The 24003-nt window shown below is 41.6% G+C and overlaps 1 protein-coding gene across 6 annotated transcripts in view; it reads left to right on the top strand.

Annotated features, from left to right (window-relative positions):
* Positions 1-24003, top strand: part of PRDM15 (PR/SET domain 15) — a 51611-nt gene that overhangs the window by 17934 nt on the left and 9674 nt on the right. For all 6 annotated transcript variants that reach the window (XM_026673998.2, XM_026673997.2, XM_087967541.1 and 3 more), the window contains exons 9-19: positions 1038-1216; positions 3020-3114; positions 5860-5947; positions 7863-8030; positions 12055-12149; positions 13936-14067; positions 17489-17623; positions 18669-18832; positions 19734-19813; positions 21226-21345; positions 23772-23903. In XM_026673998.2, the coding sequence (XP_026529783.2) occupies positions 1038-1216; positions 3020-3114; positions 5860-5947; positions 7863-8030; positions 12055-12149; positions 13936-14067; positions 17489-17623; positions 18669-18832; positions 19734-19813; positions 21226-21345; positions 23772-23903 (1388 nt within the window). The remainder of the gene's footprint in view (positions 1-1037; positions 1217-3019; positions 3115-5859; positions 5948-7862; positions 8031-12054; positions 12150-13935; positions 14068-17488; positions 17624-18668; positions 18833-19733; positions 19814-21225; positions 21346-23771; positions 23904-24003) is intronic.

The following is a 24003-nucleotide window of genomic DNA, read 5'->3' as shown; positions in this document are numbered from 1 at the left end:
TCTTGCCATAGTTATTAACATGAATGACTGCAGTTCTTAAGTTATCAACATGGTTGTTGGGTGAATTCCCATTGACTTTGCTTGCCAGAAGACCGCAAAAGATGATCACAAGACCAGGGACACTACAACTGTCATAAATGTGAGTCAGTTGCCAAGCGTCTGAATTTTGATCACGTGACCATGGGGATGCTAAAACAGTTGTAAGCGTGAAAGTCATAAGTCACTTTTTTCATTGTCATTACTTCAAACAGTCACTAAATGAACTGTTGTAAATCGAGGACTACTTATAAATTGGCAATCTGCTTATTTAGGTATATAAATAGCAACTTACATTAGAGATAAAGGGATATCCACAGTGAGATAGCTTTGCTAAGTATGGCATCCTGCAGATGTATTGAGAATGTACCGTATTTATCGGCGTATAACACGCACAGGCGTATAACACGCATCTTCATTTTAAGGGGGAAATTTCAGGAAAAAAATTTAAAAAATTCTGCCTGCCTGCCTTAGTTTCTGGTTGTTTGGGAGCAGCTTCGGCTGAGAATAATAACTATTCACCTCTTTTACTCAGCCGAAGCTGTTCGATTCAACCATTAACGAAGGCAGGCAGGCAGGCAGAACGGAGCACTGCGGGCGGGCGGGCGGGCGGGCGGACGGGGTGGGGGGTGGGGGAGAGGCGACAGGAAAAGCCCCCGCTTCTTTGAAGCAGTTTCTTCCTGTGCTGGTGGAGGAGCGAGAGAGCAACTGAGAGAGCTGACCCAGAGAGAAGGACAGGCTTCGGTTGCTTCCTCCCTCCCCTTCTTTCATTTGTGTCCTTGATCCCCGATCCCAGCAGCATTCACCGAAGGCTTCTTAACATTATATCGGCGTATAACACGCATACATCATTTGCCCCCTATTTTCAGGGGGAAAAAAGTGCGTGTTATACGCCGATAAATACGGTAAATCTTGAAAGTTCTAGTCAGCAATGAATGCCAATATGTGCTGATTTTGTTTTTACTTTTTTGCTCATTACTGCTTTCTTTCTAATCTGTTAGGTTTCCTCACCATCAGAGCTCTGTATCCCTTAAGAGAAGTTTAATCCTTTCCAGCCGACACGGGATTCGACGCAAGCTGATCAAGCAGCTTGGGGAACACAAGAGGGTGTATCAGTGTAGTATCTGCAGTAAAATGTTTCAAAATAGTAGCAATCTTAGCCGACACATCCGCTCTCACGGTAAATTTCAATTTAGCTGAATTCTTCTTTTACAAAGCAAATTATCAGTGGAAGATAAATCTTTAATCCAGCATACAAAAAGCAGAGAACACCTGGAAGCTAAAGCAATAATTAAATAGATCAACTGCATGCATTCATGGCTTAGGCTAAAAGGATGGTAAAATAATTTGTCAACTCCCAGGAGCAGCACTTGTTCGTTTCAGAGAAATTGGGCAAAGGAATTTGCATGGCCTGTATGGATTTTCTAATTTCAACATTCCTCAATTTCTGCTCCTTTAAGTAACTAGGAAATATACTAGTGATCAGATTTTTTAAAACAGTTTGAAAAAGCACAATCTGTTCATAATTAGTTTAGTATACTTTATTGTCATTGCACTTCGTACAATGAAATTAAATGCCATCTTCAATGTACATTATAACTATAAAAATAAAACACAAACACACCTCCTTCACATTCTATACAATTGAATTGAAAAGCTGATATTGCATTAATATTACAGTAGAATCCAATATAGTTACTGCCCTGGGATAGAAGATATTTTTCAGCCTATTTGTCCTTGTTTTTATTGTTCTGTACCATCTGCCAGATGGTAATAGTTCAAAAAAAGGTTTCCCAGGATGAGATGGATCTTTGAGAATGTTTTGAACTTTCTTAAGGCAGCGGGAGCTATAAAGCTCTTCCAAAGAGGGGAGAGGGCAACCAATGATATTCTGAACAATGACATTAACCCTCTGGAGTGCTTTCCTATCTGCCACTGTGCAATTGGCAAACCATACACAGCTGCAGTAAGTTAAAATACTCTCAATGGTGCAGCAGTAAAAGGTCACCAGCAGTTTTTCATTCAGTTGTTTCCTGAGAAATCTACCTGTTAGTATAATCTCTGCTGGGCCCTTTTGACCAGGGCTGCAATGTGGGGACCCTGGGTCAGGTCGTCTTTTATGATAACACCCAGAAACTTAAAACTGGTCACTTGCTCCACTCGGTCTCCATTGATAAGCAAGGGCTGGATGTCTGATCTATTCCTTCTAGAGTCCACTATCCTTGGTCTTATTGGTGTTAAGGACCAAGTTATTGTTTCCACACCACAAAAGCAACCGGTCCACCCCATCTCAATAGGCAGACTCAACCCCCTCCCCTCCCTCCCGGAGATGAGTTGTATCACATGCAAATTTAGTAATACTATTACTAGCATGGTGGGAATGCAGTCATGCACATAAAGAGTATAGAGTAAGAGACTCAACACACAACCCTGTGGTGTACCAGTGTTAAGAATAAGGGCTGAAGAGGTATGATTATTTCGTCTGACCCTCTGAGACCAGACAGACAAGAAATCCATAATCCAAAGGCAGATTGAATAAGAAAGTCCAAGATCCATAATTTTAGACACAAGTCTATATGTCTCTGTTAAATGCAGAGCTAAAATCTACAAAAAGCATCCTCACATAGCACACACACACCCCGGCTGCTGTTCCAAATGAGTCAGAGCGGTGTGAAGAGTGATGGCTATAGCATCTTCTGTAGATCTATTTCTTCTGTATGCAAACTGGTGTTTATCAAATATATGCGGAAGACCAGAAATGATGTGCCGGCAGACCAGTTTCTCAAATTGCTTCATGATGGTAGGAGTGAGTGCCACTGGACAAGGCTAAATATAGACTGCTAAATTTTGGAGGCCATGTGAGATCAAATTGATTTGCTTTACCTAGCCTAACCATTTAATAATTTTTGGTTTAAGCATTATTAACTTTTCCTAAATTTTCCAACTTTCTAAAAATAATGAGTGTTTTTAATTGGTCCTTTAGGTGACAAACTATTCAAATGTGAGGAATGTGCTAAGCTTTTTAGTCGAAAAGAGAGTTTGAAGCAACATGTTTCATACAAACACAGTAGGAATGAGGTTAGTATGGTACTTCTTCATTTATGGAACAGAAATAGATTATGCATAGACATTGGTCAGCTTCATACAAAGTCAAGGAGGAAGATAAATTTCAAAAAATAATCCCTTTCTATGCTCACAAGGCAGAAAGATCACAGTTCTTTTAAAACTATTTTTTTTCTTCTTCTTTTTTCAAACATTTTACAATAATGTTTCTTGTTGCTCTTAATGAAAGGGAAATAACATTTATTTATTTATTTTTCATATTCTTAATCACCCATCTCCCTCAGAAGGGCTCTGGGCAATGTGCAATATCATCAAAATCATCAATAATCAAAATCAGCCTTTAAAATTTTAGGATTACTTTTTTTTTCAAATTATAAAACATAAAAATTTCAAATTGTTAGTACAGATCGAGGGGCTTTCTCATGGGGCCAGCTACCCCGTGGTTATGTGGGCTCATGTGTCCCACACGCAGGGCTACATAGCCAGGTTTTGACCCCTTTGCTGAAGGCCAGAAGTTTGGGGCCTGTTCTTACCTCTGAGGGTAAGATGTTCCACAATTCAGGGACAGCAACAGATAAGGGCCTCTTCCTTGACCTCACCAGTTGAAATTATCTGACTGACGAGGTCTGTAGCATGCCCTTCCCTGCCTGAACAAGTGGGTTAGGGTGATGGGATGGGGTGAAGCTGGTTCTTAGGTAACCTGGCCCATGCCGTGTATGGCTTTATAAGTAATGACCAACACTTGGAATTGGACCCATAAGCAAACCAGCACCCAGTCCAATTTGCAGAGCAAGGGTGTTATATGTGCCCTTCTTTAGGCACCTGATATGGCTTGGGTGGCCAGACTCTGCACCTGCTGCAGCTTCCAGATACTTTTCAAGGATAATTTTATGTCGAGCACATTGCAATTGTCCAATCAGGAGATGACCAGGGCATGAGTGACTGACTGGAGCACCTCTTTCTTCTCTCTCTTAAGTCCTAGCAGTAGAGAAGCAACATACATAGGCATTCTCATTATTGTATGTGGGAGGCTTATATAGATGGCCCTTCCTCTCTGCTTTTCACTCTCACTCTCTTTTGACAGGGAATTCCATTTTATCGTCCAGCTGTGATATCCTGCAAGGGACCGTAGACTAGGGGTGTCAAACTTGATTTCATTGAGGGCTGCATCAGAGTTGTGTTTTACCTCAGGGGTGGGGGGAGGCAAGTGGGTGTGGCCGGGTGTGTGGGTGTGGCCAGCTTGACATTGTGCAGCCCTCTGCCAGCAAAAACGGATCCAGAGAGGGCCACACGCGGCTCTTCCAGGCTCCCTTTTTGGCTGTGATAGCCTCCAGCAGCCCTCTGCCAGAGAAAATGGAGCTCGTGAAGGCCACGTGCAGCCCTCTCGAGCTCTGTTTTCGCTGGCAGAGGCACCATGGGCCGGTCGTTCGCTGTTTCCAGGGCGACCCCGCGGGCCAGATCTTAGCACCCCACGAGTCAGATCTGGCCCCTGGGTCTTGAATTTGAGACCTCTGCCATAGACTATATTCTGTCATGCATGCCCCTGTTGGAATCTGATTCCGAGATGGAGGTCGAGCAGCTGACAGGGAGTGGGAGTGTGGTTCCAGTGGTTGTGGAAGAAACTGGGGAAGGGCACAGTCCGGCTGGACATTCAAAGGAAGACCCAGGCCCACCCCCTCTTCATTCTAGGACACTCACAGGGAGGTAGGGAGGAGGGAGCAACGTGAATTACATGGGTTGCGGGGGAGAAAAGGGCCCTGATTCCCTTCATTAGCTGCAGCTGGGAAAACAGGATTTAAAAAGGGCACAGCACCTTGCTGGAAGCAAAGCGTGAATTATCTTTGTCAGGTCTTATCTGGGTTCTGGCATCCTCCCAACTGTGTGTGTTTCGTTATCTTTTGAAGTCTGCAATTCCTTATCCTGCCCTGTCTTGATAATTATTGCAGCGTGGTTTGTGTTGGTTTTCAATGATAATTTATATGTACTTTGGGTTCGGACGGAATTTCTTCCCTATAAAAACTGTTCTTGGGAGAGTTTTCTTTTCTCCAGCCGAACTGGACATTGGGGGCCAAGTTGGTGGTATTAAAGGGACTTTACCTACTTTTGTGACTTTGTTGCTTTTGTGCCACGCTCCTTTGGGTCATCACAATATTCATAGTTATTTTGCCTCCATATAAATACGGTAAAGTAAATCCTTTGCTTTTACAAAAAATCCTCAAAAGTCTTAGTGCAAGGCTTCCCTCGGATTTAAAGGTGTCTGCTTTTCCTTGAGATTATTTTTAGGCAAAGTTCTATTATGGAAACAAATTAAAAACCAGGACAAGTAGTCCTTCACTTATGACAGTTCATTTAGTGACCGTTCAAAGTTACCACAGCATTGAAAAAAGTGACTTAGGACTGTTTTTCGTACTTATGACCTTTGCAGCATCCCCATGATCATGTGGTCAAAATTTAGATGCTTGTTAACTGGGTCATATTTATGACCCCCATTGCTGTGTCCCAAGGTCATGTCATCCTTTGCGACCTGACAAGCAAAGTCAATGGGGAGGCCAGATTCACTGAACAACCAGGTTACTAACTTATCAACTGCAGTGATTCACTTAACGCCTGTGGCAAGAAAGGTTGTCAAATGGGGCAAAACTCACTTAACAAAATGTTTCACCTAACAACATAAATTTGGGGTTCAATTGTGGTCGTAAGTCGAGGATTACCTGTAATTTAAAAGAATAAATTGTGACATATTTCTTGTGCCTCCTCTAGGTTAACAGTGAATATAGATACAGGTGTGCTACATGTGAGAAAGCTTTTCGGATAGAAAGCGCCTTGGAATTCCACAATTGCAGGACAGGTATGATAACAATCAGGTAACTCTGATTGATATGAAACGGTATTGGATTTTAATTCCCTGAAAAGAAAAGACAAATAAAATTGAAACGTTAGCATAGATAGTCCTTGAATTACAATGGCAATTGTCACTAAGCAATGTAGTCATAAGGTGCAGTGTCACGTGATTGCATTGCTTAGCGATGGTGATCCTCGCAATCCCTGTTATTATTAATGAGTGAGGATCATGGACCATTAAGTGAGCACCTCCTTATGCGGGGGGTTGCGGAGGGCAGGAGACTTACCAAGGCCACTTGCAACTTTCCTTTCTCACTTCCCTATTGACTTTGCTTGTAGGAAATCAGCAGGGAAGATTGAACTGTTGTAAGTGCAAGCTGGCTGCCAAGCACCCAGATTGCGATCATGTGACTGTGATTGTACTGGGATGGCTAGAACTTTGAGGCCCAACCATAACCGCCACTCATTCAATGCTGCATAAATTTCAGTGATTGTTGAACAAGTGTGCTGCCCCATTCACTCACACACACAACTAACTGTGGTTTAGGTGAGTTTATTAATGTTCCCCAGCAATTCCTTTCAAGATTCAACACTGTCCCAATTAAATCTAGCCATAAGCAGTATTAGTTCACAAAGCAATGGCCCAATAGTCCATAAAGCACTTGAAAGTTGCTCAAACAAATAACTCCACCAAACAAACTTAAATCCACCAGGCAAAACTTAAATCCACATAGGAGAGTTCACTTGGCAAGAAAAGTTCAGTCTCCAAGGCACAATTCCAAACACTGTGTCAATCCAGGGTGAAGCAGGAATCATGATGACCAAACAGACAACTAGAAAACCAACACATTGTTCCCAGCAACACCTCCCCGTATCTGTTGTGACAAATAGCCACCTTTCTAGTAGTCCATCAAGATGGGTGGGGCCTTCTCCTCTCAAGTAGTTTGGTTGATCTCCGTTGCTCCTACTTTTTCTCTGCCCTGTCTATTTTTGGATCAGGTGCAGAAGGTAGTTCCTCCTCCTCTTTGCTTGACAATCTGCCACTGCAAGCTTTCCCCAGCTGAAGCCTCCCCCCCATTCTCTTTCGGTTGCCGTTCAGAGACATTAATCAACTCAGTTCCTGATGTTCAAAGGAATGGGCTCATCCTCCCTTGAGCCGATCTCTGAAGAAGAATCTGTGGAATCATCCAAGGAAGACATCCCAAGTGTTTGTTAACCAAGGGCTACTTGTGTGTCTTAATTTACATTGCCAGCTAAAATGTGAATAATCTACAGATAATTTCATCCAATTTCAGATGATGTTTTATTGGTTATATCCTTGTTCTGTCTTTTTTTTTTAACTAGCTGAATTATATGTTGTGTTGTTGTTTTCTTTAATTTTAAAATTTTACAATATGATTAATCACTTTGAATCAGGTTATTTTATAGCATAAGGCAGAGAAAGCTGCTTCCTCTATTTTAGAAATTGATCCTGTAGATGTGTACAGGTAGCCCTCGACTTACAATAATTCATTTAATGACCATTCAAAGTTACAACGGCACTGAAAAGTGACTTATGGCCATTTTTCACATTTATGACCATTGCAGTATCCCCATGGCCACATGATCAAAATTCAGATGCTTGGCAGATGACTCATACTTATGCCGGTTGAGTGTCCCAGCGTCATATTGTCTCCTTTTGCAACCTCCTGACAAGCAGAGTCAATGGGGAAGCCAGATTCACTTAGCAACTTTGTTATTAACTTAACAACTACAGTGATGCACTTAAAAAGTGTGGCAGGAAAGGTCATAAAATGAGGCAAATCTCACTTGACAAATGTCTCAATTGGCAACAGAAATGTTGGGCTCAATTGTCATAAGTTGAGGACTACCTGTGTGATTTTTTAAAATCATATAAATTCCTTAATCCCCTTTTCTTTCAGATGATAAGACATTTCAGTGTGAGATGTGTTTCAGGTTCTTTTCTACAAACAGTAATCTTTCAAAACATAAAAAGAAGCATGGGGACAAAAAATTTGCCTGTGAGATTTGCAATAAACTATTCTACCGAAAGGATGTGATGTTGGATCATCAGAGGCGTCATCTGGAAGGTAAGTACATTTGTGATTAATGCCTTCTTGGATCTTGTGCTTGAGTCTGTGATTGGGACCTTCTGTACTCAAGTTGTCAGTTGGGTTGACAACAACTACTCAAAAGGTTGATAGTTCTTGATGTAGTAATGATCTACTGTAAAAGATGATGAGACATCTGTGAACCATTTTCTAAAGTTCTTATCTAAGTTACTGATTTGTTGTTTGAGCTTAAAGATTGTTCACAAAATCTCTTTTGATGTTATAATTTATTACCTGTGATTGAGCTTATAAAGTTCTTTGAAAATTACTTTTTATTTTTGTTATGCTGGAAGCACCCAAACTTACTTTTGTTTGTAACCTACAGTATAATGTTTTCCCATTGCTTCTTCTAGCAACATCTGTAATAAGAATAGTGATGCTGAAATAAAATGTGCATATTCTCACCCAGAGGTTATTACACATTTGCATCATAACAGCTAATGTTATTGTTAAGTTTGGGAAATAATGGAGACCAGACATCTGACCAGTGACTTCAACTCTTTAATAATTGTAAATAGAACAGAACAGAGCAAGGCTATGGGCAACAGCAACCCTTTTATAGGGTTATCTGCTACCTTATTAACCAATGACATGTGCCATAAGTTCAAACTTATAACCAATGAGAAGTGTCCAAATAGTGGCCAATCAGGGACTACTTATGGACCAATCCCTAGTTGTTGTATAAGGGCCAATCAGGTGTGCAGGTTTCCAAACCCTGATTTGCATTTATGTTAGTAACTTTTATTGATTCACAACACCCCTCCCCTTGGGTTCCGTTTGAGGGAGCTGTAATAAAATCCTCAAGATAGACAGGCCGTTTGGTCTGTCTGGATGATTTCCGTGGCTCCACCGGTTTTGGTCTAAGGTCCGGTTCCGGTGGAGCGTTTGGATGATCTTTATTAAATTCAGTTTCGCTGCACGGTGATTCCGTGCTGCTTCCACTGTGGTTGTCTCTGCTACTCCGTGTTTCTTCGGGTTTTGCAGTTCGGTTTCCCCGTATTAAAGTTCCCTGAAAAATTCAACTCCCTCCCCGCTTCAAGTTCGGTGTTTGCTGGGCCGTAGGGTTTCCGTTGGCCCGCTATTTGTCATATCAAAGTCAATTTCCTCGATATTTCCTCCCCTTGAGTTGGTGAACCCGGGAGTCATGGGTGCTGGGTGGTAATCTCGATCGGAGTTGGTCTATGTGGCGTTTCCACACCCTCCCATCGTCCGTTAGCAGGCGGTAAGATCTAGGCCCGGTAAGGTGGGTAACGGTTGCGGGTATCCATAACGGTCGCCGGAAAAGTTTTTGGCAAAGATTAAATCGCCTACCTTAAATTCCCGGCATTTGCTGCTGGAGCCGAAGGGCTTTTCCGGTGCGAATGCGGGTGGAGCCGGTCAAGGTGCGATCGTAGTTTCCGCCCCATAAGAAGTTCAGCGGGCGTTTTGTTGGTCACGCTGTGGGGCGTGATGTGCTGCAACAAGAGAATTCGATTGATTTTCTCGTCGATGTTGCCAAATTCCATTTTGTGAAGGGTCTTTTTACAAATTGTACCATGCGTTCTGCACGTCCATTCGCCGCAGGGTGCGCTGGCGAGGTTAGCGCATGGCGGATGCCTCGATCAGCAAGAAATTGTTCAAAGGGTAATGCAGTAAACTGTGGGCCGTTGTCCGAGACCAACACGTCCGGAAACCCGTGTGTGGCAAATAGTCTGTTTAATTTATTGATGACTGAGTCCGTTGTAGTTGTATTCATTCAATGAATCTCGAGCCAGTTTGAATAGGCGTCGACAGTAATAAGGAAAGTGTGTCCTTTGGTAGGCCCCGCAAAGTCAATATGAATACGGGACCAAGGTCCCCTCGGAGTTTCCCATTCGGTTGGGCTTGCTTTAGGCGGGGCGTTGCTGACGTCCTGGCAACGTTGACAAGTAGCGACCCAGGCCTCGATTCTTTTGTCGATTCCCGGCCACCAAGCGTAGCTGCGTGCGAGTGCTTTCATCCGCACGATACCCGGATGTCCCTCTGGTAATATTCGTGTCTTCTGACTAAGGTTGGCACGGTGGGCGCGTAGTGAGCCCGTAGTAAGGGATCGAGGACGTCCCAGTCCATCTCTTTTACCTCTGCTGGCTTGGCAAGTGACTTTGCCATTTTAAACACGGTAGGCCCGCAGTGAGTTAGAAAGATAGCTCTTTTTTTCCCGGTTGTTGCATCTTTCAAATTGTTGGTCTCCAGAAACATCTGGAACCGGTCCATGTATGCCTCCCAGTCTTCGGTTTCTGGGTTGAATGGAGCGGGTGGTACGGCACCGCTGGCCATGTTGTCGTTGATGGTGCGTGTTCGACCACGTGCTCTGTTGGTTGCTCTGTAACTCAGTCAGCTCTTCGGTCTCCGCATCTCACCTTCGTCGCCAGTGTTAAGTTTGGGAAATAATGGAGACCAGACATCTGACCAGTGACTTCAACTCTTTAATAATCGTAAATAGAACAGAACAGAGCAAGGCTATGGGCAACAGCAACCCTTTTATAGGGTTATCTGCTACCTTTTAACCAATGACATGTGCCATAAGTTCAAACTTATAACCAATGAGAAGTGTACAAATAGTGGCCAATCAGGGACTACTTATGGACCAATCCCTAGTTGTTGTATAAGGGCCAATCAGGTGTGCAGGTTTCCAAACCCTGATTTGCATTTATGTTAGTAACTTTTATTGATTCACAACAGTTATCATGTGTGTTCCAATGTTTGTATGATAAAACCATACATATTTTCATCCCTGCAGACATATATAATTTCTTTTTTTTTCTTAAGGAGGGAAAGACACATTAGCTTCAAAGTGTCTTTTGATTTAGCACAAGGATTCGTCTGTTTTGAATCTCTTTCAAGGGAACTAGCCATGTTAGTAAAACAAGGATTTTATGGACTAGATTGCAGTCCAGTTCACAAAGGTTGTGCTGTGATAATTTCATAATTTAAAATTATTAGTCTTTAGGCAACTAAAAGACATCTTAGATGTCTGGAAACAACTTTTTTCTTTTCTTGTCATTAAAGCCAGAGTACAATAATTGGTTGAATGCTAACAAAAATGAGCAAAATGCTTATTACAAGGCACCACTTTGTTTCTGCTACACAAAAATTATTTCTGTAGCCATTTTGGGTGTGTCTTGGAGAATCACATCGTGTTCTCCCAAGCTTGAGTCATTGCAAGAGCCTGGAAAAGTCCCTATATTGTTTTTTGTATTGCTAAAATAGAACAAGCGACTGTGAAACTAATTTAGAAGGGAGCCATTTTTCTGTTGAAATCAGTGTTTCAAACTAATTAAAGTTGCACTTTAAAAGGATTTGATACGAACATAACCCTTGTTTACAACATATTCTTTACAATTTGTTTTCCTGGGTAAAAGCTTAGATTATTATCTTCTACTTACTCTGAAAGGTATAACCAGAAGGGAAAAACAGAAAATCTGATAATAAATTTTCAGAATGATTTAAGTGTATATTACAAATTTAGCTTCTATAATAACTGTATAATTCTGGCTTTAGCCAACAGTGTTTTTCAGGACATGTGTAAAGTAACTTCTTGCTCTAATATATCGAGTAATGACAGTGCAGATCAGGGTGGGCAATTGGTTCTCCAGCAAATGAAGAACTGCAGTTTGTAGCATTTCTTACCATTGGCTTCTATGGATAAAGCTTCTGGAAGTTGTGTTCAAATCAGGAAGCTAATAGCTTCTGTTGAACTAGGAAGTTCTACAGGAATTGAACCAATGCACTGCAATGAATAGTCAGAATTGTGTGTAACAGACAAAAATTAAACCATGTCATTTGAGCACATAGTCTTAGGTAATGCTTTATCTCTCAGTCCAGTCTGTGCACAGGCAAACAGCACAGCTAAATCAATTGTGTAGAGTGTGTTATTTTGTTACTGTTACATCTTTTATTGTTTGGATCACATTAGTAATATATACACTATTAAAGAGAAAAGTAGAAAACATGGTTCTGTGTTCTTCTCTTGGTGGGAATTAAGGAGTGAGACGTGTAAAAAGAGAGGAATTTGAGCACAATGCAGAGAATATGGTTCGCTACAAGAAAGAGCCTTCCAGATGCCCAGTGTGTGGAAAGGTAGGATTTCCCATTGACCATAATTAGTGGGGGCAGGGTGGTGGTGTAGATTTTAGAGATATGTTCATGCATTGGAGTACAACAGCTTTGTTGCACTGATTCAGTATTTATGGTCATTAAAAGCCATATGACAACTGGACAAATCTTGCTAAACAGCATAACCAATGAAGCTATGGATTTAGTGCATACTTCAGGCAACTTAGCTATTGTTTATTATCCTGCCTTTATTATTTTTTATAAATAACTCAAAGTGATGAATGCATACTCCTTCCTCCTATTTTTCCCACAACAGCCCTGTGAGGTCAGGTGAGGTGAGCTGAGAGAGAGCCATTAGGCCAGTTTCCATGCCTAAGGTGGAGCTAGAACTCATGGCCTCAAGAGTTTCTAGTCTGGTATTTTAAAAAACTAGAGCAAATTGTGTTACCATGGCCAGCTCCCTCAACTTGCTGTCCAGGAGATATTTGGAGAATATCTCCTATCTTCCATTCCAAAAACGTTTGTGCAGTAGTTAGAGGTGAAGTATAAAACATTTCAAGGGCAATAGGCTCGGAAAAGCTATTCTGGGATATCTGAAATGTCTGATTGCCAATTTTATACTGAGTAGGCTCCCTCAGATTTTTTGCCTTTTGAGAGTCATTGTCAAAATGATAGAACAGGCTTTGGGGAAGAGATCATCACTTTTCTCTCTTCTCCAAATGCCCTACTGAAGAGAAGGGCTTTCAGAAATTTAAAAATCATTCCAAAGAAGTGGTGCCATTACCCAGAAGATCTTTAAAGTGTTTTCTCTGCTTCATCTTATTGGACAGGCAGATTCTGTTCAGAGAAGTAGCTTGTGAATCTCCCAGGCACTGGGCTTTTAAAGGTTAAAACTTAAAATCTTGAACTGTACACAGAAGTTAATTGGCAACCATGCAGTTCCTATAGTTGAGGTGTCACATAGGTGAACCTCAGTTCGCCTTTTACTTCCTGGGCTGCCACATGCTGGAACAACTTTTAACTAATAAAGCAAGTTGCAGAAAACCAAACATGAGGTGCCAACTTACCATAAGCAAAACCTTTTCTTCCAGGATTGGTCACAACGGGTACACCAGATGTATTTGTGCAAAAATCTTTGGCCTTAGACTCTACTTACTATTCTAGTCTGAGCTATGAGTCCAAGAACTCCCAGATTGCGAACTATCTCCATCTGAGGGTTCTACCTCTTCCAGATCTAAGGTATAGATTTAGACTATCTCCAGCATTTTTTCCAAAGCCACTCCCATCTTTCTGAGGTTAATCTTAGCCTGTTTCTCCATCAGATCCCAACAACTTTTGAGCATCAAGGATTAGCTACCCCTCATCTAAGCCCAGGTTGGTGATGAACAGCAGAGTATCATCTGTTCATTCTTTGCTCCTAGTTGTCAGTTGTTGCATGTAGTGTTGCATAATAGCAGGGAAAGGAATAAGCTTTATGGTACCTCACAGCAGAGCACCCAAGGAATCTACCTTCCATTATCTCTTTGAGGTCACCTATAAAGACTGTCCAGAAACTACAGGTGATCCTGAGTGTAGTGGCCTCATTGCTAGTATCTGCAATGGTGGTAGTACCAATGTCACATCACTGTGGGTTATTTTGATAAAACCCACTACTATATGTTTTGATTTATTGGTATTTGTATTGTATTTAACATAAATAAGAAGGTAGTTTTTATAAAACAATTCTGCTGAATTTTGGGTAACAATTTATGAATGAAATCATTGAAGTGAGAAGGTGTGAATAATTGTTATCAATATTTTTTGTCTCCAGATTTTTTCGTGCAGGAGTAATATGAATAAACACCTTTTGACCCACGGAGATAAGAAATATACATGTGAGATTTGTGGCCGTAAATTTTTCAGAGTCGATGTTCTGAGAGATCATATTCATGTTCATTTTAAGGTACAATATTTAGCTGTGTGTAACAGTTTTATGCAAGGCTGAAGCTCAACAGGAGTAGGAAGAAGTTCCTCAGAAATACTGAGAAAATACTGAAAAGTGAGAATGCTTCAGTGACCATTGCCTAAATTGTTTTACGACAGATGAAATTGCAAATTGGGAGAAGGTTCCTCCCAAAAGTTGTTTTTAGAACCTTATACAAACCAACAAACAGGAAGGCAATCAGATCTCCACAGGAAAACTGTTATACAGTGATCACACTTCAACAGAAAAACTCTCTCCAATCCTACTGAAAGTATGACACTTGCAGTAGTTTTTCCCTGCTAGATATAATTGGTTGGGCTGAAGTGAGTTGGAGAAGGTCATCCTGAAGACCAGGGGTGGGATGCTACCGGTTCGGCTCGGTTCTATAGAACTGGTAGCTCTGAAGAACAGCAGACACCGGACTGGTTCGCTGCTCTGTTTGGCCCATCCACTTGCCCAGGCTCTTGGCTGTCCTTTATTTCTTGCTTTTTCAATCTCAGCTGCTTTGTGTGGCACAGGCTGAGGTTGAAAAAGCAGGAAAGAAGAGGAGTTTGAAACGCTGCACGCCCGCGTGCAGCGCTTGTCAGCTGTCTAGGCCAGGGGTCCCCAATCACCGGGCCGCGGACCGGTACCGGTCCGTGGATCACTTTGCACCGGGCCGCAAAGAAAATAAAAATAAAAAATAAAATAAAAATGGCGGCTTTCTTCGCCTTCGGTGAATGCTGCTGGGATCAGGGATCAAGGACACAAATGAAAGAAGGAGGAAGCAACCAAAGCCTGTGCTACTCTCTGGCTCAGTGGCTTCGGTTTCCTCCCGCCTCGTTCCTCTCTCAGTCGCTCTCTCGCTCCTCCACCAGCCCAGGAAGAAACTGCTTCAAAGAAGCCGGCAGGGTGGCTTTTCCTGTCGGCGCAGCTCCCCCGAAGCGCCCGTTCACCCCCACCCCGCCGCCAATCAATCCAGGTTCAATCCAGTGCTCCGTTCTGCCTGCCTGCCTGCCTTTGTTTCTGGTTGTTTCGGAGCAGCTTCGGCTGAGAATAATAACTATTTGCCTCTTTTACTCAGCCGAAGCTGCTCCGAAACAACCAGAAACGAAGGCAGGCAGGCAGGCAGGCAGAACGGAGCACTGGATTGAAGCGCGGGCGGCGGGGTGGGGGTGAACGGGTGCTTCGGAGGAGCTGCGCCAACAGGAAAAGCCACCCTGCTGGCTTCTTTGAAGCAGTTTCTTCCTGGGCTGGTGGAGGAGCGAGAGAGCGACTGAGAGAGGAACGAGGCAGACACCTGAGGGATGAGGCTGAGGGAGGGAGGGAGACACCTGAGGGATGGGGCTGAGGAAGGCAGGGCCAAGAGGCGGGGCTTCTCAGCCATCCTGCAGGGACTTGTCCTGAGCCGCGGAGACAGCCATGGGCCACCGCCCAGCGCTCAGTTTTGAAGGCGCTCCTCAGCCAGGCGCAGTTCCTGAATCTGCAGCTGAAACCCTCCGTTTTAAATGTCCCAATAGAAGAGAATATCTGTCGCTCAGGGTTGCAATGAGGAGGCATTGGCGCTCCCTGAACTTGGTGGTTTGCTGGCAGACGTTTTATTACCCGACTAGGTAACAACATCAGATGTTACCTAGTCAGGCAATGAAACGTCTGCAAGCAAACCACCAAACTCGGACTCCCCCCCACCGGTCCTTGAAAAAGTGTTTCTGCGTGAAACTGGTCCCTGGTACAAAAAAGGTTGGGGACCACTGGTCTAGGCAGCACGGCTGAGGTTTTTTGGAAATGGTCTACACACTCACACAAAATGCACTCTCACCAGGTGGGATTCTACCTGCCAGAGAACCGGCAAATCATGCCACTGGCTGGCCCCACCCCGCCCCACCCATTCACTCCTTACTTGGCATGCGCTCATCAAACTTGCCTGCTAAGTTGCTACTTTTCCTTCCCCCCGCCCGACCATCAGCTGTTCTGCTGTGCCAGGAGATTTAGATTAGCTAGAAAGCAGGAAATCGTTGCATTTCTTGCTTTCTAGCTAATCTAAGAGCAGAGCTGAACCTTCTTTAGGACAGAAGCTTCTATTTTTCAATGCAGACTCAGGTAGCCGATGGCAGATAGATAGATCTCTAAATGAATCTGTGAATCTGTGAGCAACAATCTGCTTTGCCTGATTTGGGGTAAAAGTTGCTGTTTTTTAAATAAAAAATTCAATATTTACATACATAGTATGTTGTGAGTTAATTTTGTGAGTTTGCTTGCAAGCAAATTTTATGTGACAGACTCAGGTAGCCAATGGTAGAAAGATAGATCTATGAATGAATCTGTGATTCTGTGAGCAACTCAATCTGCCTGGTTTGCCTGATTTTGAGTAAAAAGTTGCTCTTTTTAAATAAAAAAATCAATATTTACATCAATATTTATAATATTTACATACAAGCCATGGCCACCAAGCCACACCCACAGAACCGGTTGTTAAGAAATTTGAATCCCACCCCTGCTGAAGACACCCAATCAGGAGAAGGGCTTTATAGGTCAAAATCAGCACCTTCAGTTGGTAACCACAATGCAGAATCTGCAAAACTGGTGTTCTGTGCTCCTAATATGAAAGCATGTGGACTACTGCATTTTGAACCAGCTGCAACCTAAATAGAGCACACTACTATAGTCCAGCTGGAGACTAGGATGCTGATGTATCAGCAGAAATTCTAACTTGCCAGGGTTCAACTTCAGTCTGTTCTCTCCCCATCCAGACCCTGACAGCCTCCAAGCACCAGGAAAGAGAGAACATGATCTCCCCCATGGCCCAGGGTGAGGATGCACAGCTAAGTATCATCAACATATTGATGATACCACACTCCAAAAGATCGCATAATATGTCCCAGCAGCTTGATACAGATGTTTGTTTATTTATTTACCTATCCAATTTATGTGGAAAATCAAGGGAGATAAGACTGATCCTGCGGCATCCCACAAGTCAGAAACTACTAGGCCAATCTTTACTCCCCCACCAACATAAATTGGCCCAGAATCTCTCTCTAAAGAAAATAGCTTCAACTCCCAATCCTTACAGGTGATCCAAAAAGATACCATGGTCAATCAGTATAAAAATCAACAAGAGATCTAAGGATTATCTCATCCAGGTCCTGAGACAGGTCATCCAGGAGAATGACCAATGCTGTCTCCATCCCCAATCCAGGCCTAAACCATAACTGAAAAGGGCTCAGTTAATCTGCTTTCTCTAGGATAATTATATATTTAACATCAGAGAGAAGCTTAGCAACAGGAGAAAAATATATGAGGCATCAAAACATATGTTAGCTGTTTTTTCAGAGGTTTTATGAAAATATTAGAGAGTAATTAAGTAGCATCAGCTTCCTTTTGGGTTGAATAAGACGTTTCATTTGAACCATCCTTTGTACAGGACATAGCAATAATGGATGACCACCAGAGAGAAGAATTTATTGGTAAAATTGGAATCTCTTCAGAAGAAAATGATGACAACTCAGATGGAAGTGTGGATTCTGAGCCCCACAAGTATAGCTGCAAAAGGTGCCAGGTAGATTTACTCCATTCAACATTTTGGGGTGGGATTGGTTGAAAGTGCCATGAAAAGTGTTGAAGATGGTGAAAAAATATTCCAACATATTTCCTGATCCAGAGGTTTCTATGGTATGTTTTATTGAACACATAGATTTCTTGCACATGCAAGCTTTTACTTTTCAGTAAAGATAGGTCTTTGAATGCAAAAAAGGATTCATTTCGCCTCTATTGAAATGAAAAGATATACTGTAAACAAGAAGTCTTTATGCATGTATTGTCATCATTGAATTAAAATATCATTGGAATCTTTGTATCAGGTGGCAGAACAACAGATTTGACCAGTAAACACCCTTAGTGTAGATCATAAGTTCTCCAACAGAACTCTAAATTGTTTTTCAAACATAAATAGATTGTGAATAGTTTTAACTAAATGTCAACTATATTACTAAAACTTGGCAGAGCCGTCTCGGGAGCTCGGCGCGCCTCTCTGCCTCTTTTGTCAATTTGGCTCCAGCGATTGGATCTCCCCATGGCCTCCTTTCCTCCCTTTAAACATCGAAAATCCTTTGTTTCCCGGAAGAACGAAGTGGCTGCAATCCGGATTAGATTTCCTTATAAACTACCGGTGATTACTAAAACTGCATTATTTTAAAAAGGCATGTTTAAAAACCAACAGCAAATATAGTCTTCATTTAATGTCCTTAATTGGGACCAGAATTTCTGTCACTAAGCAAAGTGGTTGTTAGACAAAATATTGCACGATTGTATTGTCACTGCAACAGCCATGACTTTGAGGGCTGCCATTTGTTCAGGGCCATCATACCTTTCAATGGTCATCAAATAAATGGTCATTAAGCCAAGGCGACATGACATGTATATATTCCACTTCCATTTTTTTTCTGCTATATTTTTCATATATATTTTTGTTTTGCAACAACACAAAAAACAAACAAGTTAGACATGAGAATGGTTCTTTTTTTATCATAGTAGTTAATATCCGTAGCTGGTAATGATACCTGTCTCCTTCAGTGCTGTGCATTCACTGCTGTTTCATTTTTCAGTTAACATTTGGCCGAGGTAAAGAGTACTTGAAGCACATCATGGAAGTGCACAAAGAGAAGGGTTATGGTTGCAGCATCTGCAACAGGCGCTTTGCTTTGAAGGCAACTTACCACGCTCATATGGTCATACATCGGGAGAACCTACCAGACCCCAATGTGCAAAAGTAAGCAAAAAAAAAAAAAAGTCTAATAGAGCTAAATTAAGTGCACTCTGAACAGCTTTGCCTGGGGAAATGTTGCATGCCAGCAGTTTCATAAACTTAATGGTGAAACTTTAGCAAACTAAACTGAGGGGAACGATGGACTGTAAAACTGGCCTGGTTTTATTTTTACTTAAAGTTATTTATCTGTTGAAAATAATTTTGCACATGTACTGTCCTGGTAGCAATCAGTTTCCTTGTCAGAGGAGAGGATATTGTTTGAAAGGTAGTATAATCAACATGAGAGCCAGCGTGGTGTAGTAGTTAAGGCAACAGACCAAAAACCTAGTCCGTCTTTAAGCAGGAAGCCATCTGGCTGCCATTGAGCCAGCCACTCTCTCTCAGCCCTAGAAATCAGGCTTATGGCAAACCACTTCTGAAAGCTTGCCAAAAAAATTGCAGGGACTAATTCAGAGTCAACACTGACTAGAAGGCATTAAAAAAAAACCTGTCGTAACAATAGAAGCAAAACAAACTTGAAAATGTTTCTTCATTTGATTCTATCAAGACATTGTGACTAAAATATGCCTCAGAAATAGCCTCAGGAAACATCTCCATGTGCAAGGAAGGAGAAAAGAACGAGAAACAGCAGCAGACCCTTCCAAGGGCAGCCCTTTTGCTAGAGTGGGACTAGAACTCCCAAAGGACATAGGGTGGAAAATATTGGAATTGAGCTCCCTATAAATGAAGGCTGTGCTAATATAGCGAAATTTACTGAAATGTACAAGTAGGTATTTGTACAATTAGTTCCAAGTGCATGGTCTAGTTGTAATAAGCTCTTTCCAATATTTATTTTCAAATAAAAATTCATTTCTGAGACTATAGGAATTCAGTCTTACAAATTGTTCCTTATTTTCCATTTTAGATATATTCATCCATGTGAAATCTGTGGAAGGATATTTAACAGCATAGGAAATTTAGAACGACATAAACTTATTCATACAGGTAAACTCATTCTATTTCTTCTTTCTGAATAAGAAAGATTTTGCTCATCCTAATTCTATAAATAAATCCTATAGTTGGGAAAAGCCAATAAAAATTGATTTTATTTTAATTGAAGCTCTTCCAAATACCTACATTTTGCTGGTATGGATTAGAATCGTGATGGCGAACCTATGGCATGCATGCTGGAAGTGGCACGCAGAGCCATCTCCGCCAGCACGCGAGCCGTTGCCCGGAGCAGGTCCCCTGCGCCTGCACATATGTCGCCTGCCCTCCAGCTGATCGTCGGGTAGCTGCCGCGCATGTGCGGGGGGCAGGGTGTGTGTGGGAGATGCACGCGCATGTGGAGAAATGCAAGGGGCATATGGAGGGGTCGCATGTGGGGGCATGCGGGGACACACATGCATGCGCAGACGTACTGGGCGCACGGGTCAGGCATGCATGCGCATGGGTGTGGGGGGGCTTGCGTGCATTGCCTTATGGATGCTGGCACACATGCGTGTGCATGTATGCACGCACACTTTTGGCATGCGGGGACGGAAAGGTTAGCCATTACTGGATTAGATGGATTCTTATACATTAGACCAGTGGTAGTCAACCTGGTCCCTTCCGCCCACTATTGGGCGTTCCAGCTTTCATGGTGGGCGGTAGGGGTTTTGTCCCCTACATTATAAATCACCATTATTGTGGAACCGGTGGGCGGTTAGAGAAAATTTTACTACTAACAAAGATACAAAAGTGGGAGGTAGGTATAAAAAGGTTGACTATCCCTACATTAGACAAAGCTCGTGCAAATTATAACAGAGGGGCAATTCACTGTTTGCTGAATATTATGTTTTAAAGTGGTAATATTGTCCACATTTGTTGCTTTTGTTCTGTTCAAGTCATCTTTGCAAGGTGGAGTGTATGTGTGTGTGTGGGGGGGGGGTGTTTCACAACAGTCCAAAGTAAAAACTGCTATAGCTGGACAACTGAGAAGAATTGACTTTCCATTCTGTAACTCCTGTTTTAGTTGGATATTCCATCTGGATTCCATCCAGAATAGAAACCTGTTGTGGTCATTTTTCTGCCCTCCAACTTAGTATATTCAACATTTTAAAATATCTTATTTGCTTTGGTCATTCTGATACTGCATTTTTTAATCTCTCCTTCTTCCTCTCCCTCTCATAACAAGTATTCTTTTACTTTCACTTGTATCTTGCCACACCTTAAAATTCTTTCTTCTGTTCACTTCTGTAGCTCATAAAGGACTCTTAGATCTTCTTGTATTTGCCTCTGCCTTATTTCACATAATTTTTTTCAATTTTTTTCTTGAGAGAACAGGAAGGATTTTGCTCTTTTTTTATTTAAGGCGACATTTTTGTTGGCTTTCTTTTTATTATTAAAGAAATAAAAATATTATTTCTTTTGTGAAGGGGTGAAAAGTCATGCTTGTGAACAATGTGGCAAATCATTTGCAAGGAAAGACATGTTAAAAGAACATATGAGAGTCCATGATAACATCCGAGAATATCTATGTGCAGAATGTGGTAAAGGTATGGTATCTTATCTGTAAGGCATGAAAATATAGATTTCCGTGGCTATTTAAATTAAATTATTTTTTTCATAAAATACTAAAATTGAGCATTTAATTTTATATGAAAATGTGATCTTATAGTGTGATATCCTGCTTCATTTCTGTTGGCTTTGTATGTGGTGTCCTAAGCACATTCTTATTGCTTCTGAAATGGAATAAGATATTATAGCTGTTGATGTTGATGCATTCTTGGTTCAGGTCTTCTCTTCATGAAATCTCAGCCACAGAGTTGGCCTTAGCATTAGGCAGAGTTAGATGGTCACTTCAGAAAGCTGACATTAGGTATGTGACAGCTATTAATCATAACAATTAATGTTGTTGTAGACATACAAGAAAGGAAGCTGTTCCTGTTCCAGGAACAAACTCTCAAAATAGGAAGGGAATCGTAATATTCAGAAGACTGTCCCTTATGAAACTGGCAAATTTGCAGGCTATGATTATTATAGTTTTGGACATGTTCCCATTGACCTTTCTACTGCACATTGCAGATGGTTCCCTCTCCGGTTTCAGGATCGGATTCTTAGCAGAATCCACTTGTGTGTAATGATGCCAAATAAGGTAATTTAAATCCTGTGCTGGTGGTTAGTCCCAGTCAGTCTGGCACAGGAATGTCACTCAGGAGGACAGTTAAAGAATAGAAGATGGCCATAAATGCCAGTCTAACAGGATGGGCAGCTCACTTGCAAAAGAGGACTGGGCATGGAATATAGCCTCATTATGAGTCAGCATTGCTGGTCATCTAACTAGACTGAAGAGCAGTACCACTAATCCTAAAATCAGAGTTGGGCCAGGTGAAAAAGTACTGCCAGCTGGTGTAAAATGGCAAAATTATAACTAGAACCATTGAAATAGTTAGGATGAATCCAGTTGAAGGGCCTTTAGTGTTCATATCAGTGAAATATACAAAAGGCATTGCTTATCACATTTCCGGATTGACTAAATCATTGGCATCTGTCGCAGAATGGGTTATCCATCTGATTTTCATGAAATCTCAAGAAAAGATCAATGTCCTTCTCACCTTGGCCATGACAGTGAGCTCTTCTTAGTCCCCGAGCAAAAGGGGATTGTTATGTTTTTGGTGCTCTGGGCAAAAGAATGACTCTGGCCCATTCTCATCTTTTTCACTGTTCTCCACGGTACAATACAAATTAAACTGCTTGAGGCAATGTAATTATATTTATTTTGAATTCACTCCAGTGCAGTAGTATTTACTCCTCCTATTTTTCTTAGCAAATCTGATAATTGAGATTTTTAAAATCTATTTGTAAGGTATTATGTGTATTGTGCGTTATGCTATAAGCCACTTGGAATCATGTATTGAAGAGACATAAAAGCATGTGTCATGCTTACATACGTACTGTATAATGAGCTTACGTGAATCTTACAGTTTCAGCAGTCAAGGCCATCTTGAGTAACCAGTCACTTGGGTACACCTTTGAATGGTGCTACAAAAGGCAAGAAATTTGTGGCACTAACAGCAGAAGTCCTTAAGTGCCCCTCACACATTCTTTCCTAGAAATCATCCCTCTGAAAGTCCTAATTTACTACTCGACACTGGAAAAGTTGGGTTAACTCTCAGAGGGATATATGCATATCTTTACAAACAGAAAATTAGGAGAGTTGAAGTTCCCACTCAGCAATTTACAGGTAGGTTAGAAAATACATTATCACAGTCAGCAAAATGCCACATCCCATTTTTCTGTTTCATAGCATTTTCTGTAAGAAGGGCAACTGCATCAGGAGCCTTATTGGCAGATTACTGTTAATAAATGCTTATAGAATAACTGGGTTAAAATCACTCTTGTAAAACATTGTAAAATAGATTAGTTTGTATCTTCAGACTCAGATTTTGGCTGCATTGTGTCACAGAGTGCTATAAATTACATATATCCCATGAATATTGCTCTGAAGGTCTCTTTCTTGTCAGATCCATCTCCAATGAATGAAAACAGCAATTACATATATTATGGAGTACCTTTTTGGTCTTCAGAAGATCAGCAGTCCCACCCTATTTAGAAGGGGAAATAGATAAAGACCAGGTGGCCCAAGGATAGAGATAAGTCTAACTGCTGTTTCTCTTCCATGTTTTTGAATGAAGTGAGCCAGTATGGTATAATGGTTCAAGTGTTAGACCAGGAAAGGCTAGGGTCAAACCCATCCTCAACTGTAGCATCTCAGTAGATAACTTCAGGACAGTCACTCATTCTTAGCCTGACCTCCTTCCCAGGATTGTTCTGGGGAAAAAATGGAGGAGAGGGTGCTATGTATGCTACCCTTAGGTCTTGAAGGAAGGCAAGATATAATTGTAACAATAAATAAAATCTAATCAAATGAGCTTAATTTGGCTTGCCCGCCATGTTTTAGCATAGAATTTATTCCTTGCAGGAATGAAAACAAAGCATGCATTGCGACACCACATGAAGCTGCATAAAGGGATAAAGGAGTACGAATGTATGGAATGCCATCGGAAATTTGCACAGAAAGTCAACATGCTTAAACATTATAAAAGGCACACAGGTGAGTCCCATTGATAGGAGCTTCGTGGACTCTGCAGAGAGTGAATCACATTGCCCGGAAGTTGTTGGACTTTAAATTAAAATGATGTCAGCTCATTTTT

Source organism: Notechis scutatus, chromosome 5 (genome assembly GCF_049901735.1).
Source record: "Notechis scutatus isolate UNSWTSFEM ecotype Mainland chromosome 5, rNotScu1.2, whole genome shotgun sequence".
NCBI classification, from domain to species: domain Eukaryota; kingdom Metazoa; phylum Chordata; class Lepidosauria; order Squamata; family Elapidae; genus Notechis; species Notechis scutatus.
This window is presented reverse-complemented; position numbering and strand designations above follow the sequence as displayed.